Source organism: Montipora capricornis, chromosome 9, assembly GCF_036669925.1.
Source record: "Montipora capricornis isolate CH-2021 chromosome 9, ASM3666992v2, whole genome shotgun sequence".
Classification (NCBI taxonomy): Eukaryota; Metazoa; Cnidaria; class Anthozoa; order Scleractinia; family Acroporidae; genus Montipora; species Montipora capricornis.
In genome coordinates this window covers 37,745,579-37,764,086 of record NC_090891.1, presented here as the reverse complement: position 1 = coordinate 37,764,086, position 18,508 = coordinate 37,745,579, and the positions used below count along the sequence as shown (strand labels likewise).

The following is an 18,508-nucleotide window of genomic DNA, read 5'->3' as shown; positions in this document are numbered from 1 at the left end:
GCCAATGACTCAAGAAATTATGCGCAGTAGGGTTGCGCGATGCAAAACCAGGGAATCACCGACGACCGTTAAGGCAGAAAACAAAAATAGCATTGGTTAAAAGAGGGAAAGATACTCGAGCTGTGTGTGCTGCAGACAGTTAAGCACACTTTTTGGACGAACTCTACAAAACAAAAACATGCATGAAATGACCAAATTTTAGTTTTTAAGCAGAACGTGACCATACAACAATGAACGTTTCATTTTCTAGCTTTGCTTTAAAAAAGTTCGTACCAATACAGTTATGTGATAGTTTGCCCGATTTATGCAACTTGAACGAGATGAACGAAATTGCTATGATTATAGCGCTAAGTTATATTCTGAAGTGGCATTTTCGATGACTTCGTCATCCTCTTTGCTTAAACTCCCTTGTCCCAAAAGTGAGAACACAGTGGCAAATTTTGATATTTTCTCTTGATTTGAATAGCATGCCTAATAATGATAACCGTGAATTAATATCGATAATAAGGGAATAACATTACTTTTTGAGGGAATATTGTTTATTTGCGTTTATTGTCATTTGCGGCCCTAGCGCGAGGCGCGAGGGCCGCAAATGACACAACAAGGGCGCAAATAAACAATATTCCCGAAAAAAGTCATGTCATTATCGTTATTGTCAATAAACAAGGCCAAATGATATCAAGAATGCGAGTTTTAATAATACAAGCTAAGAGAATAACGAATTCAAAGTCACTTCAAATCATCATGTAAGTGTTGATTGAACAAGCTATTAAAGAATCAACTCAGTCCAGTGAACTTATTTAAAATTACCGAAAAAATGCGTAAAATCGTCTATAAATAACAGGCATATCACAAAGTTGAAGCAAGAACCAATCAGCTGTAGAGCTGATAATGAATTAGCAGCCCGCTGTCAGTCTTTTGCGGCCCGCTGAGCGTGTGTTTTGAAGAGGCCGATTTTCTATTTGGCCCACGCGTATACTGATAATAATTGAAAATCATAATTCCGCAACCCCCTTAGTTAGAGGTATTTATGTTCTTTTCAGTCTTTTTTTAAGTCTGTCGTCTTTTATCTAGAGTCTCTTCATTTAAAGTGCCTATCACATCAACAAACGTTAACACTTGAGTTATTCTCAGAAATTGTCCAAATACATTGTGTTGTTTTTAGAACCTTTGGATGGAAAATTTACTTTTTTATTTGCTTTGAAAGACGGAAAAAGTCGTTATACTTTGACGCATAACCGAGCAATGGAGTGGAATGGGTTTAACATTGGGTTGACGTCATAGACTACCTTGCATTTTGCTGGTTCTTTTTAAACAACGATAAAAATTAATTTGTGACGTATGCGTCAACCCGGTATAGAACCCATTCTCCCTCATTCCTCGGTTATGGATCAAAGTATAACGACTTTTCCCGTCTTTCAAAGCAAATAAAAAAGGTGAATTTTCAATCCAAAGGTTCTAAAAACAACACAACGTATTTGGGACAATTTTGGAGAATACCCTAGAATTCCGAAAGTGGCGGCCCTCCCGAAAGTAACGGCTACTCGGCCGAAAGTAACGGCATTTTGAAAAATCACCCCAAAACGATAACAAAACACTGTTGTGACTGTTGTATTTAATGTTCATTTCAAGCATTACTTTCCGTCGGCTTACAAAGCGATCTTAAGGAGTGCCGTATTTAACGTAACATATTTAACTGGAACGAGAGAAATACAAATATCTCTTCTTTGGTAGTAACCGTGAAACCGTTATTATCATTCAATGTATACAGATTAGAAAACTCAATTATCTTGCAGCACAAGCATAAATCAGAAGCGAAATTTTCTCAACTCCATTTTCAAACAGTGAGCGAGTTTGAAACTTAACGAAACTTTAACGTCTTTGGGATGCTACTGAGAAGTATCTTCTTCCGCACTTTACTATAAAAATCTTGTAGTCTTAAGTTACAGTTACAGTTTCAGTTTTTTGCATGATTTAATCTGTGAGTGAAACTTGTGAACGCTGCAATACTGTATTGAAATTAATTTGTCAGCAAAGAGTCAAAATATACTGTACAGTATAATACTAATAGTGATCGTGTATGTAACGTACCGATTAAGGTAATCTGTTTTGTTTACTGTTTGTTCATCTGGTTACCTTACATGGTCGGAATATGCATAAATGGAATGACTTTTAAATTTCATAATAGGTGTCCTCTTTGTCTGAGGCCACTTCGAGTTACAAACGTTTTTCACCTATCCCAAAAGTAACGGCTACCCGAAAGTAACGGCTACCCAAAAGTGACGGCTACCCGAAAGTAACGGCTACCCGAAAGTAGCGGCCCCTTTTATCTGCAAAATCCGAAAGTAACGTGGGCCGTTACTTTCGGAATTCTACGGTAAATAAATAAGTAAATAAATAAATAAATAAATAAATAAGGTAGATGTTGGGGGTGATGGGCACTTTCAAAGCAATGTTGCTCTACTTACATAGGAAATCGGGCAAAAAAAAAATGTTAACAGTTCCAAAAGTCTTACCCTCGGATGACTCCAAGTCAAAATGAGAAAAACTGAGAGTGACGATGCTGCCATTGGCGACGCGGACAATATACGAACAATCCATAGACGATGGGTGATTGTCGGGGTGATTAGGAGATGTAATCACACCACTATTTCCACCAAATGTTTTACCACAACCTGTGAACGAAAACATAGAAAACGTTCACAGAACATCTATCCATTGAGACGCTTCTGAGAAGTCCAACGAAGAATTCGGTCATAAAATCTTCTTATTCAGAAAAGCTGGTGGTTAAACATATATCCAGGGGAAAAAAAAAGAGAGACTATGTTTGAAAGATTAGAAATATTCAGTTTGTTTCACATGCTTGTCATAAAAGCATGAAAATTGTTTTATTTTAACTTGATTCTCTCTTTTTAGAGAAGTTCCTCGATAATACACTTGACCGCTTCCCTCACGGGCTTTAATTATCTGCGGGTTTTGTGCGAGGCAAACCAAGCTACCTGTGTCTTTATATTGCAATTTGAAGCCTCTTTTAACAACTGAAAAATCCGAGCGGAACTTGAGGACAATCTCGTTGCCCGTGGAGATGATGGGATCTGGTTTTTCATATCCACATAGCTTGGCCACTCGATTGATGGGATTACTTGTTGCTCCATTAAACACCTCCAAAGCATCAAAAGCGCAGTCGTTGGTTGATTCTAACTAAAATGCACAAAAAACAAATGCCAAAAGTGTTAAATGAGCTCTTTTTGCTTTGCTATTCTCGATTTTACCCATTGTTACCAACAAACAACAGGAGGAAGTCACGTGATTCTCCCTTGACGTCACTTTCGGGATTCGAGGCTGTTGTTCCTGACGGCTAAAAGTTGGTTTCATTTCGATTTTTCCTGTCCTTTAATTCACAATTTAATTGACTTTAGCTCATGTGTAAAATGTTTGTTGTATGATTCCAGTCCGTTCAGTATTTCATCCAATCCAATCCCGGGCCGTTCATTTATAACAGGTGTTGAATAGGCCACGTTCGATATATAAATATTCACACAAGGCTAAGAGGCTTTTTGCTTAACTTTGAATATTCTTTTGTTTGGAAATCTCCCTTGAGACTTGTTAGACAAAGAAAACAGAACTGATCCGTAAACTTTGACCTTAAAGCCTCGCAGCCATGCCTGAATTGAAATATGAAACTCGGCCAATTGGTTAAAGTCAGAGAAGGAAAAACTCAGCGTAATGCACTTAAATCCTCCACAAAATTCTCCAAACTTTGATCATTCACTTCCTTGTGAAAGCAGGAGGCGGAATCGAAATAAGCACAATACACAAGCACAGTGTTCAAAGCAATTGAGTGCATATTCTACCTACAATGCCCGTCATATTTGTTGAAACACCCATTCCCGTTTCCCCCCTCCTCCAATGTTGATTTTCACAACCACCAGCAGTCGCCGGGAAAAATTCTCACACAACATTGAATTGGGGGAGGGTGATGTGGTATAAGCTACGATCTTGTAACAAGATGATTCTAGACCATTCGCTGAGTGTTCCAACGAAATATGTCTAGTATTGTAGGCAAAAACGGATTCAACCTGAGACCGGAATTTACCGAGCAAACACGGGGGAAAGCAAGATACCCGGAAGCAGTTTGTGTCATTTTTTTCAAAATGGCGGGGGAGAATGACGCTTCCAGCGTCGACCGTGGTGGCATGGAACTGGTATTCTTTCCTCGCACTTGCATTTTTCATCCGCCTACACCAATCTCGATAACAGAGCTCTTCTATCTCTTGACCGAGGGAGAGAAGAGCTCTGGGGAACCCTGAAACAAAGTGTCCTCTTATTGGTTTTCGTGAAGAACAATCAAAAGCGTCTCTAATTGGTGCATTCATGTTAGCACGAGGAGTGAGCAGGCGCCGTAAGGTTCAAATAGCCAATTTTTGGCAATAACAACCCTACAGCGCATGTTCTCCTACAAAGAGTTGCAGAGCCTTGGGTCGATCCGAGGCTCTGGTGACGAGAATGCCACCGACACCTGCACAAATTCAGGTCCCATATTCAGGCCCCAGTCTAAAATTTGACACAGCTGACCAAAGATATCAGACACGTCGACGAATCTGTAACAGTTGGTATTTACCATCACTGAACAACTGTAACTTAAAAAGTCATATGTACCTCAAAGTCAGTAAACGTCAGTGTAATTCTTGAGCCTTCTTTAACGCAAATCTTCCATTCACAAACGATATCAATCGGATAGTGCGATGGGTAGCGAGGGCTCTTTATCTCACCGGTACCGTTGACATGTATGTCACCTCCACATTGAACTAGATGGATATGAAAAAAACAAAACAAAAGAAATAAATTATTATTATTATTTCATGAAATTGCCATTGAAAAAGTTCGTTGCAAAAATCAAGGTTTTGATATAGCTTCTAAAATTGTTCAAAAGGATTTGTATTGTTTCAGGGCCCGAATTTCTCATGAGATTACGTGATTAATATAATTAAAATATGCGAAATTCGTTGTTGTTTGAATTGTTGGGCTGGTCTTTTATGTACCGGATCCGAAATAATTAATGTCCGTAAAACAAAAGAACAAAGCGAACATAACAATACCTAATTAGCAAGGCCTAATCGGAATAACAATGATTCCTTTGTCCTCCGCCATTTTAGTCCGGTAGATGACGAATTTAACCATATTTTATTGGCAAAAAAAACTGACATTAAATGAAAGGTGTTACAATTGAACCCAGTGGGAACTCGGAAATATCCGACCCCCAGATGGGATTCGAACCCACGACCCTCCGTAATGTAGTACGGATGCTCTAACCACTGAGCTACTGGAGACTCTATGGTGAGCAAGGGTGAAATGTGGGGCTCGGACTTTTCCGAGTTCCCAGTGGGTTCAATTGTAACACCTTTCATTTAATATGTGTTAAACATTCTCTCACATTCGCTCACTTTGGTGGTTGGTTGGCCGCATCGTTCAATGATGCTCTCAATGTGATTGCGCGATGCAGTTATGAGCTATGCTGTCAGTCGATATTTGACTCTGTGGCTGCGTGATCGATGCTCCTCGAGTCAAATACCAACATTTCACCCTTGCTTACCATATAGAGTCTCCAGTAGCTCAGTGGTTAGAGCATCCGTACTCGATCACGGAGGGTCGTGGGTTCGAATCCGATCGGGGGCTCGGATTTTTCCGAGTTCCCAGTGGGTTCAATTGTAACACCTTTCATTTAATATGTGTTAAACATTCTCTCAAAAAAACTGATGAATTATTAATAAGTTTTAGAAGCAGATATGAAGCCTCTCATTTGAATTTTGGCGAGATTTAGTTTTTCCGTTTGGTCTAGGTTTTTTAATTGAACAGGTACAAAAAACAACAACAACTGGACAACTTTTTTAGAGGAATTTTTTGGTTAAACCTTATAACAGCGAATATATCATTGACGCTACCAAATGTGGTACTATTCATCCCTTATTATTTACCTGTTAGCCGGAGTTTTATCATTATTTAATGATGATGACGATGACGATATTGAATTTAATTTTATTATAATTCTACTTTTTTCCCTGCAGGTAGAGATTTTCTTGTTGTATTTTCACTAATAAATTATGATATTTATTTAAATCTATTTTATGTTGATTGCCTCCGCGAAAAGGATCGCAAAAACCGATCACAAAAACGAAGTCAACCGAATATGAGTTAATAGATTCGTTAGAAGCGACGCGGGAAGGCCTTCATATCTGTAGAGAAAAGGTGCGATATTTCGACGAAAAGGTCTCAGCATTCCGGATAAAAGCAATCAGAGAGTGAATTTCCTGGATTACATCTTTATTCATGTACACTAGCGCCGCACAGAACGAAAAAAGAAAGCATTACAGGCTGATTTCCAAGCGGATGTAATAAATAGAGATTAATGAAAATACAAATGATAACGGAAGAAAGAGAGTTAAAACGAATCCGCGTTGCTTCAGCAATGAGCCTTGCGCATAGCAATTTGACATTTCGAAATAGATGACAGTAAAACTGTCTCCTTTACTAAAATTGAATAATTCTTCACGGGAAAAAAAAAAGAGAGTATTCATGTCAGATGAGGCTTCAAAATTGGGATCCAGTTTTGGAAGGGATGGGCACCTCATATGACACTCCGCATTACGTGACACTCCCCCACTCCCCATGACAAATCAGTACTAGTAGCACAAAAAAGTAATTACTGTCGAACCTCCCGTAAGCGGACACTTACACTTACCCTTAATTTGTCCGCTTATGTGAGGTTGAAAAAAAAGAGCAATAGAGGGCACATAATACACCACAACAAGTCTTTGGAAGCTCTTAATTAAGACAACCTGTTATTGTGTTTTAAGGAATAGACAGGCCAACACGACTCTTCTGGGTCAAGATAGGAAATTCAAAGACCTCAGAGCTTTGCACTAACAAGTACACCTTTCAAAGATCTCCCTTTTCTACACGAAATTGAGGGCGGGTTTTTAAAGATTTGTCTCAGTAAGAGCTGGTTTTGTATCAGATGCCATTTGTTCATTAGAATATGTTTGAGATTGGGCGACGAAGTTCCTGAAGCGTGCGTCTAACTAAGCAACGGTTCTTATTACGGGAAAGCGGATAAACTGTGAGAGGAACAGGATATGGTATGGAATTGCCTTGCGAGTTTAAATTTCAAGGAGACAAATTTTCGTGCGACTGACTTAAAGAAAAGTTTAAAAGCTACTAACTTCTTGCATGTTTGCTGAAGCAATAGAGCGAGAACAAATAGAGACTTCCACGTTTTTTAAGGCCCTGTTTACGTGGAGGGAGGGTAACCCTCCTAGAAGGGTTACCCTTCTAGAAGGGTCAATAGATAGCCCCCGTTTACATGTGTAGGGTTATCCCCGGGGCTATCTCTGCCTCTATCATTCCGGCTTGGATTAGTCACTATTGCCAGCACTGTTCGACGAAGTAGTTCCCCCCAGGTTTATAACCACGCGAAGACATGTTTGTAGTTGGCGAGAATATAACAGTAGCCGCGAGCCAAGCCCCCACTCGCTTTTCACACGCAGTTTTTTTCGTTTTCTCGACTATCTGAGAGCCTGGAACAGGCTAATATGACAGTAATCTGATCACCCTAAACTTGACCCTCCTAGGAGGGTAACCCTACCTCGAGCGTTTTCATGGCTTAAATAAACAAAAACATGACCCTCCTAGAAGGGTAACCCTAGCCCTACCTCGAATGTAAACGAAACCGGGAAAAACAATAGAGGAGGGTAACCCTCCTAGAAGGGTAACCCTTCCAGCAGGGTTACCCTCCCTCCATGTAAACAGGGCCTAAGACAAACTGCAGCCTCTTGTTGGCCTCCGATTACAATCTCAACACCTCACGTCTTTCGGTGTCCACTGCAGTGAGGGCGAAACAATTTGTTTTATCTGTTAAACAAATTGTCTATGAATAGCATCAAACAATTGCTGATAATTTAAAGGTTTCGCATGTTCGAAATTTTATAATCTGTTTTAGAGTCTCTGAAATGGATACCAAGTTCTAGATCGGGAGGGTGTCCCAAAATTATGATCCAGCTGGGAATTTTTTTAGGAGAGCAAGCCACTTTTGCCGGGCGCGTGAGTATGGCCTCAGTTTGTATTTAATTAGAGCAATCGACGTTGTGGCATGATATCGAGCCTTTCAGCTGGCCTTTGGATGGAATGAAACGTAAACAGCCTTTACGCAGGCCTCAAAGGATCATGATTACTTCTAGTTCATAAAAGGGAACACACCAAAGCCAGATGTTTACAAGGACGTTTATACGGACGCCACTTCAACATATGCGGAGGAAGTTGACAATCTTAGAACTTCCTCAAAATCTGTGTTGACTCCGACTCTGATTAAATATTTTTACCGCGAATCCTCTCTCATTAAACTTCGGGTATAGAGAAGCTGTTAAGTTAAATTAATCTTTTCCAGACGATCGATTTCCTTTTCAATTTTATTCTAATCAGTTGTAGAAAGAAAGAACCTGAGACCATGGTAAAAATTAGACTGATCGAAGGCATGTGCTCTGTTGGTGTAGATACGAGCTGAGAGAATCATTTTCAAGTGAATCTTGAAACAAAGAAGCGAAATAAGCCAAAAGGAATCAAAACACAAGAACCTTAAACCGTCAATTATGACTTACTTTGGCTTTCAGATGATCTTCCCCGACCAGCGTGCTTGAGCCGAGTGTGAATTAGCGGAAGCACTGCGGACGTCAAGGTAAAGCTAACCAGAATCCTGTAGTCGTTAAAAAACAAAATCATTCTCAAACTAACTTACCACTTACGAAGAGTTGCGAAGTAAGTAAGATGTTATCAATAAATGACAAATGATCGATATTCCTTCACTTATCTTATTGACTTACAGAAAGCGCAATATAAAGGTAGCCATCTTTTGTCCTTAGTCTTAATCACTTTGAGACGAGCTTCTTTTTTGACGCAGTGTAATTCGATTGTTGTAACTTGATATTAGGGTGACAGAGTTATTTTGGACACAATCCATTTGGCAAAGATCGATTGATGCTTTGTCCGACATGTCTGTGATCAGGTTAAAAAAATAAGGGGTCCTTGACCGAGCGAATATAAACTCACTCGTTAGAAGATAAGAAATTATTCTTCTGTGAGAAGAAATACGCCTGGATAATTATTTGAGTTTTTCGGGGATTTCTATTTTCAAAACCTGCTAACCAGAAAGCTGACACCTTAAGTTCACTGAGCAGAAAGTTTCAAGCGTGTCAGCATTAGTTCCAGCAGGGGAGGAAATAGGTGCTACTAAGCAAAACGCCCTGCTATAGCCTCGATCTTGCTCTTATTTCTTGCCGAGGAAAGTGTTCCTGCTTGTGCAATGCGACATCTTTGAAAAAATCGTAAAGAAACGAGGTAATTACTCATTGGAGAAGGTAGACCAAGATCCTAATTTCCAGGAGCCGGCGGAGTCCTTTTGGTCAGCACCAAATTTCGAGAGGGCACTTGATTGGGCGGTTATGATTATGAACATGCGCACACACTGAGATTATAGAGCCCCTGGCGCGCAACTTGACATCCACGCGCGTGGCGATTGGGCAAGGCAAAGTTCTGCTTTCTTCGATGTTCGGGTTTGCCAGCCAAACGCAGATTCCTGCAAAGACTTCACGCCCTAGCAAATTTATCGTCAATATGAGAACGAGAAGAAGCGACAGTACAGCATCAGAGTTCTTGAAGTCGAACAAGCCTCCTTTATTCACCACGACTGGAAGCATGGCAGATGAGTGTAACGCTTCCACAGTAGACTTGCTGAACTTATGGCCATGAAGAAAGGAGGAGACTATAGCACAACCATGTCATGGATTCTGTCGAAAGTATCATTTGCTATCTTGAGATCGGCTCTATTATATTTTAAATGCTAACGTAGGAGAAGAAGCGAATTGTTAAATATTCAGGACACTGACTTTGATTGAATTTGAGGTCGAATTAGCGGGGTCTAGATATTGAGATCATTATACAAACATTTTCCATTCTCTATTTTGATGTTATAGTAATAAAGTTTTTAGTATATTTTTATAGTAATGGTAATGGTAGTGATAATTATTAGTATTGTTATTGACGTCGAGACAATTGAAAAAGATATTCAAGAGAGATTTTTTAACTAGATTTTTTAAAATAAGTTTTTTAGTCCAAATAATTGCTTTTTGAGTTACAGAAATGAACACTTTTTAATACACCACGGGTATAGAGAATAATATTTTTATATAAATTTTGTTTGGACTAATTAGGCTTGGTTAAGATTTTTTACATGAATGTCAAATAATTTTAGGATTTTATTATTATTATTATTATTATTATTATTATTATTATAAATAATCATCATGGATCGATTTCACACATAAAAAAAATTAATAATAATAATAAAAAAAATAATAATAATAATAACAACCCTTAATTTTTATAGAGCAGCTTAGCATGAAAATGTTCAGTTACGCTGCCAATAAATAAAGTACATCAATATGCAATTATATAATAATAATAAAATAAAATAAAATCATTTAAATTCCATTCAGATTAAAAGCTTTCTGAAATAAATAAGGTTTTAAATGTTTCTTAAAAGTGTCATAATTGTGTATGTTCCTTATGGCTTATGGCAACGAATTCCACTCTGTTGGAGCAGCTGAGACGAAAGAAGTGTTGTGAACTTTGGTCGAGTGTACACTTAAGAGTAGTTCATTGTTGGATTTTAAGTCATAAATACGTTAAAATAGATTAATCAATCAATTCATTATGATTAACAACAAAATAGCGTTACTCAATCATTGAGCAGATAAAGAGATGGTTTTCTCATAGTAGATGATTTTATTCCGGCAGTTTGTAGACAGTTTTTTATGCACTGGAGGCCAGATGAACAAAGTAGAGGTGCCTTATCATGGGAGATCTAACCAGCAAATAATTTCAAGTAGTCTAAAAACAAAGTAATAACGCAAGGCTGGCTGTACAGCTGTGAGGATATATATTTTTGCAATATTCCAAGGTTTGTAAGGTGCATGAAGTTTGGGCTTTTCCATCTCGCATTGTTTATGACACTCGACGCAGTTAAAAAATTCAAACCAAGCTAACACAAAATACACTTCTTTTTCCGGCAAATACAATGCTCGTTTATAACTTCAATTGTATGTTGATATATAACCCTATATATCATAAATACTTTTGTCCTTTGGCCATTTCAATTTCAATAGGAAAAGAAAACAAACAGCGGTTACAAACATTTTCATTTTATACTTGACGTTTCGTATGTTGCAGCATACAACAATTTTAAGCATACAGAATTTTAAAAAACTAGAGCGAGGAACTGGTGACTAGTTAAAAAGTGTGATAACAAAATCGTAACTTCCGGTAGACGATTCTTCCGGAAGAAATTAATAAAGAAAAAGCTTCTCATTACCAATGTTTTCATTGAGAGAGGGTTTTAAATCACTGATTAATAGCGTTTCTTTAATTTTACACTGCAAGTCGGACTTTCCAGTTGCGAGGATTTCAAAATGGTCCCATTTGATGTTATGACCGGTAGAAATTGTATGGTCTGCAACAGCAGAGGCGTGGCCGACTTATGTAAGAGCTTTGAAATGCTCGGACTTCCTGTCATGCAATCTTCTTTTTGTTTTGCCGATGTAGAAGGAATCACAGTCCCAACAACTGGCTTTGTATACTATTTTTGATCTTTGAGAACGACTGAAACGATCTTTGTAGGGAAAAAAAGACTTAACCCTGCAAGTGTTTTGAAAAATAACCCTAAGATTGACACAGCCATAAAACTTACTAATACAAGATTTAACACGTCGAGTAAGAGCTTCACTTTGAAAGCCCAAAAAAGGCAAGACAAGAATGATATCTTTCTTAGGAACAGTGGTGGCAGGTTCAGCAGACCTGTTCTTTTGTCCGTTCAAAACATCATTAATGTTATAGCAAAGAACGCCTCTTGGGTAACCATTTTGAAGGAGAGTGTTCTTTAGATCGATGAGAGTCGACTGTAACAAGGAAGAACTCGAGCACATGCGTAAGCAGCGATAGGTGAGGGTGCGGATTAAATTTATTTTATACTTTCTAGGAGTGAAAGAGTCCCACTTGGTGTAGAGGCCAGTGAAAGTTGTTTTGCGATGTACTGTTGTTGTGAAATCGTTGAGATTGCGCTTAATGCAGACATCTAAAAACGGAATCTCCTGGTTTTCTTCAAGTTCCATTGTAAATTTGATATTAGGATGTCTGGTGTTAAGAAAATGCAGAAAAATCAGAAAAATGGCCGCAGAGGCTTCACTGTCGAACAAAGAAAATGTGTCATCCACATATCTAAACCAAATGGAGGGACGAGAACATGAAAATGTTAGCTAATACTGGGCCTAGCGGAGACCCCATTGCAACGCCATCGATTTGATCGTAATAATGACCATCAAATACAAAGTGGCTTTTCTTCGTTGCAAACTCGAGCAAGGTTTTGAGGACATGTCGCGGTAAGGTAGGAGGGTCAGGAAGAGAGTATAACTTGGAAAGACAAATTTCTATTGTCTCGTCGAGTGGAACGTTCGTGAATAAGGAACACACGTCAAAAGAGCAGCTCTTACTCGACGTGTTAAATCTTGTATTAGTAAGTTTTATGGCTGTGTCAATCTTAGGGTTATTTTTCAAAACACTTGCAGGGTTAAGTCTTTTTTTCCCTACAAAGATCGTTTCAGTCGTTCTCAAAGATCAAAAATAGTATACAAAGCCAGTTGTTGGGACTGTGATTCCTTCTACATCAGCAAAACAAAAAGAAGATTGCATGACAGGAAGTCCGAGCATTTCAAAGCTCTTACATAAGTCGGCCACGCCTCTGCTGTTGCAGACCATACAATTTCTACCGGTCATAACATCAAATGGGACCATTTTGAAATCCTCGCAACTGGAAAGTCCGACTTGCAGTGTAAATTAAAGAAACGCTATTAATCAGTGATTTAAAACCCTCTCTCAATGAAAACATTGGTAGTGAGAAGCTTTTTCTTTATTAATTTCTTCCGGAAGAATCGTCTACCGGAAGTTACGATTTTGTTATCACACTTTTTGACTAGTCACCAGTTCCTCGCTCTAGTTTTTTAAAATTCTGTGTAACAGTTTTAACCGTCACTTCTGATGATGTATGCTGCAACATACGAAACGTCAAGTATAAAATGAAAATGTTTGTAACCGCTGTTTGTTTTCTTTTCCTATTAACCCTATGTAACTTTGTATACCCCTAAATAGCCTTGTGTATACCCCGGTTTCCATGCCTATGTCATGATAAAGTTATATAGGGGTATACAAGACTATATGGGGTATGTACAGGGCCGTAGCAGACCAGCAAAAACTGAGGGGGCAGAAAGATTTCAAGCAACTTGTGATGATTTTGAAATTTGGGGTTTTGGGTTCGGAGGACACATTGGATCGGTGTAAGCCCGTTCTTTGTAGAGCGGGGTGCGGGGGGGCGGGGGGGGGGGGGAAATTGGGGTCATGGGTGTGATCCTCCCTACAAAGAACGGCCTTTCACCCGTCCAACCCGTCCCCCTAACCCAAATTCCCCAAATTTGAAAACGAAATACCAGAAAGTGCATTTCCCAGCATTTTGGGTCTTTTTTATTTTTTATTTTTTATTTAAACAATATTTGATAACAGCATTTGCTCTAAGAGCACAAAATGCTCATCTGGAAGAGCTAACGCAGTTTACATTAAATTATTAATCGTCATGGAAGGAAAAGACAAACAAACAAAACATAACTTCGGAAAACAATTTGATTGAAAGACCGAACAGAAGAAAACAAGCTTACATTGATCTGAAAGTCAAGACCAGGAACACCATTTAAAAGGAAGTCAATGTTTTTCTTGTCAGATGCTAAAAGCCATTTATCTCCCAAAAAATGTGCAGCGGAGGGTCTTGATCAAAGCACGCGGAGGGCCCGTCTTGAGGCTTAGTAATCCGTGATCACAAAACATGACTATATTTCAGTTCCATGGATTCCTTATTAGAACTACACTATCCCTGGTGTTCGAATTCCCAATAAAAATCCAACGGGAGTTACAAAAAATCCGCGTCGACTGTCTTGCTCAACGGAATCACAACGGTTGTACAGAGTCAATTCATCATGAGTACTTCCAACAATGCCTCAGCAAACGAATAGATATCGAAAAAAAAATTACAATACAAAACAAGGGCTGTGTCTTAATATTGAAACCATGTTTCATCTGCAAGGGTCATCATAGTAAAAAGTGTAGTCACTATACCAGAAACCCATTACTTGCACCAGACTGTCTGAGTTGCCTTAGAGGCATACGTAGATTTAATCGGCAAAACACAGCATCCGTATTTTCACTATAGTGCATCCACGGGTGGCGATCAAACCACCCCGACTGGAAGCCGGATCTATTCCAGTTGCCGTTGGAGTCGTAGGACTTATAAGGAAATGATTTTTTGGCTGATTTAGTCTATCTCCAAGTAGAGGTAACAGGAAACCAACTGCTTCAACAGACTCAACAGCATGAGCCTAATCCTGGCATTTCTGCAGCGCAAGACTTTTCTACTTTGTCATTATCAACGTTCACCTTATTATTATTATCATCATCATCATCATCATCATCATCATCATCATCATCATCATCATCATCATCCTAGGGCCTTACCCAAGATAAGAGCGACTTCTGCTTCGATTTTAGGGGTTTTTGAGAGAATATTGCTCAGTTAAGATCATCCTCCAAAGACGATTCCAGAGTTGCAGTCGATGTGGTGAATTATAGACCTGGTTTCACCTGTTGAGTGGATTGTGAACGTGTTCTGGCCATTCAATATGTAGGTGCATGTAGAAGAGTTCAGTTGTTGCCACATTGATAACTGAGAGCGCGTGCGTAGTTTAGTAGTTGATGGTGTTGTGACGGGTTGCGTAGTTTAGCATGAACGAGAAAATTGCTTAGATTGTGGCTACGTCAATACTAGTAACAATAGCTGACGGCTTTGAAAACATTTTGGCAACGTCGAGAAGAGGTTAGAATGTGAAAGTGTTTGCAAATGAGGGATGAAATGGAGTGTAAAGATAACAAAGGAAACACGTTGTGGTATGTCCATTGAAGTAGTTTAGGTATCATTGGGTCGCGTGTGATTTCTTGTCAGAGGAAATGGCGATTATGTCCACGTTTATATGAGTCATGGGAACAAGTGGGGCATACTGAGAGCTAAACTGAAGGGGATGACACGTTTAGTGTGTATGGGGTGGCATATGGAGATTGAAGTAAGGATAGAGGTTGTGCACGGCAGCCATATGTTGCATGGCAGGAACAATAGACTCTTTTTCCTATGGGAAAAAATGTTCTATTTTAATTGTTCGTATCATGCAACATGGCTGCCGTGCAAAAACCTCTATTGATGTTTATCGGTAGGTTTGGTGGAAAGGTCAGTGGCGATTTCCCCGTTGAGGATGGATACATTAACATAAGTATTTTAAGCAAGAGCCGATACAACGTAGATTTGATTTTAGTGATGTACTATATTTCGGCTGGCCAAACCAGCCTTCTTCAGGTACAATGAGAGTTTACATTGAATTGCTTCTATGTACATATATATATATAGTAAATGGATGTTGACGTAATACTGGAAAAAATGTGATAAAACATGGCAGTTACAAAGGTTTTGAATTCAAATACTAAGAGTCACGGAAAAATAACGGAAATCACTAAAATAATAAACTGAAATCTAATACGTTTCTTCGCGGATATTAAGACCGTTGGGATCAATTGTCCTGCCTTTTAAAATTAAAAAAGCTTCCCTGGCCTTACGGATCGAGTCTCTGTTAGAAAACAGAAATTGTCCACGGTTGCTTGCTTCGAAACTCATTAACATAAGATGTCACGGAATAGCTGCATGTGAATTTTATAGACTTTTGTGGGGTGGACTCTGCCATATGATAAGTTGTGAAAGTGTCGAGGCTGTCCAGTGAGTGTGTCCATGTCATAAAAATATCGTCTATCATGATATCGCTACCGTTTGTAAAGTTGGTAAGGTACGTGTGCTAAGACATCAGTTTCGAATTTGGCCACGAAACTGTTAAGGAAGGGGGGGAGGGGGAGGGACTTCCATATTAAACAGACGGGGATGCTCGTCGTCTCGCTTAGGGGTGTAAATTTTGGATTTTGGTCTCGCTTAGGGTGTTAAGGGCAACGCGCCAATATGTTAAGCCGCCAAGGTCTCGTTTAGGGTTTCGCGAAGAAACACAGAATTACGCGAAGAGAAACAGAAGTCAAATTTTCTTTTTAACTTGTTTTTAGGAGTCAAAATTTGCTTAAGCCACGCCCAGATTGGTCTCCTTTAGGGGTCACAAAAAGCTTGAGCCACGCCTAAATGGTCTCCTTTAGGGGTTAAATTCAAAATTTCCGACTAGCATCCCCGTCTGTTCCCCCCCCACCCCCCCCCTTCCGGGTAACAATGCCTGCTGCGATTACACAATAGACATTATGGACATACTGTAAAGAAAAGTTGCATATAGTACTTACATAAATATTAAAATAAGTGTATGAATAAACGAATAAAAGAATCATATATTGGGTTCGATAATCATGATTACATTCAATTTTGATATCAATGAGTGGGCTTCAACATAAGCATCTTGTAAGTAGAATTTTTGAATGGCTCTTTTACAAGCAAGCGCCAGTCAGGATGAAGAAAGTTCCATAATTTCGTTTCAAAGTTAGCAAAATTTAACAAAATTGACGTATGTAAGAATTCTATACAAAATAATTTAAAATATAGTAGACGGCCTTTTTTACCAGGTAAAATTAATACGCCTGGTGGAAAAAGCCTTGGAAACGTGGTTGTTCATCAGTCCCTTGACCTCTGTGTAATATTCGCGAAGGCGAACAACACGGAATAAACGAGAAATACTTGCGATAGTGCTTAGTTATGGCTGAGAACTTCAATAATTTGTTAACGGCTTAATTTGTCAATTTGAGTGTAATTTTAACTGGTTTATTTGAAAAATTATCCATTCGGTTTAATTGGTGGCGAAAGGTTCTGTTACCACACAAAACATCGACTGTTCTTAAGAGAAAAATAGAGATTGCCGACAGATGCAGACCCACCGCTAAGAAAAGAGTACCAGTGGTTTGAAACAACTACACATGTTTTTAGCGTATTGATTGTACTTTAATGCTCGCCATAGGCCCTTCTAGAGTAAGTTATAATTACGATGGCCTTTTAAAGGTCTCGTATTCCTCTTTATTAGTAATTACAGGGTGGGGTGAGCACAATACAGACAATAAGAAGATTTATCCTGAACAAGGTCACATTCCGAAGTGGGTAACTCCCACTTTAGATTTGCATAATTCTTATGCCATTCGAAAGAGGAAATCACACTTTTCTTTTATTAATATTGCATTGGGTTCCGCTTTTGAGCCACGCGATTTCATGATAACACCGGTTCTTTCAATTACTTTTGTTTCAGTCGGTCCATTTTATCGTCTTCAAGAAATATCAAAAGCATGAATGATTCGTAAAGAAACCGAAAGCATTTCACAGCGGCTGTCACCCGTCGGCGCTCGGACTTTCTTCGCAAATAAACTTTTCCGGTAATGGAGTAGCAATGGTCCGTTGTAAAATAGCCTGCGTAGCAGGCGGTTGGTGAATTTTAGCAGCTTCTTTCCGCCGGGGTTGACTGTCGAGTGATCGTTTGAATGTAATGGCCGGGCGAAAAGCTGGACTGAAGTCAAAAGAGGTGGAAAATTCACAAAACCGGTTGCTACGCAGGCTAGTTGTAAAATGCCCATAATGGCCTATTTGAATTGGGGATTGAACCGTTTATATACCTCAGCTGCAGTCGAGCCTTGAAAACGTAGCGTTTCGTAGCAACCTCGTTACTAGTGGGCTCTTCCAGGGAAAGTTTCCCTGGTACATTGATCAATTCAGTCAGCCATCAGTCAACTTTCGAATGCACTTTTCTTTGTATTTTATCTGGTTCCAAGATGCTCATGCCCACCTAAGAATACAAATAATTACCGTACTCCCTTACGCCAAATCTTATTCGCAATGAAATGAGTCCTTCAATCGTTAATCAAGCCTGCCGTGTACAGAGACCGGGAGGAGAAAGAACCAGGAACTACGTGAAAGTCTGAGCAAATAAGTTAAGCCGTATAAGTCGACGTTTACGTTTATCACTATTTCCGATAAGATTAGAAAGTCCGATTAATTTAAAGTCATCGTTTTTCGTAAGTTAGTATGGGTCCGACCGGGATTTGAACAAGACAAACCAGAACTTGTGATCTATCGTATTAGCAAAACCGACTAGAAAACGAACGAGAACGGGAAAGAAACCCTACTGGGAGATGAGGATGGAAAACAAACAAAATAAAGTGCTTTCACGGCAAATCCCTCAGGGAATTGATTTAATTAATTCTGTTTTATCTCAAGTGATGTTTTTGCAGGATATCGCTTTTGACAAATCGCCAACCGGAAACATGACACCTAAAACGTCACTGACTATTGTGGCTA

The 18,508-nt window shown here is 39.1% G+C and overlaps 1 protein-coding gene across 2 annotated transcripts in view; it reads right to left on the bottom strand.

Moving 5' to 3' along the window:
* LOC138015482 (fibrillin-2-like) overlaps positions 1–8,952 on the bottom strand; it is a 38,907-nt gene extending 29,955 nt beyond the window's left edge. For both annotated transcript variants that reach the window (XM_068862549.1, XM_068862550.1), the window contains exons 1-5: positions 8,874–8,952; positions 8,652–8,746; positions 4,660–4,808; positions 3,000–3,201; positions 2,517–2,675 (exon numbers count right to left, since the gene is read on the bottom strand). In XM_068862549.1, coding sequence (XP_068718650.1) covers positions 2,517–2,675; positions 3,000–3,201; positions 4,660–4,808; positions 8,652–8,746; positions 8,874–8,899 — 631 coding nt within the window. In that variant the 5' untranslated portion in view covers positions 8,900–8,952. The remainder of the gene's footprint in view (positions 1–2,516; positions 2,676–2,999; positions 3,202–4,659; positions 4,809–8,651; positions 8,747–8,873) is intronic.
* Between the last annotated feature and the right edge of the window lie 9,556 nt (positions 8,953–18,508).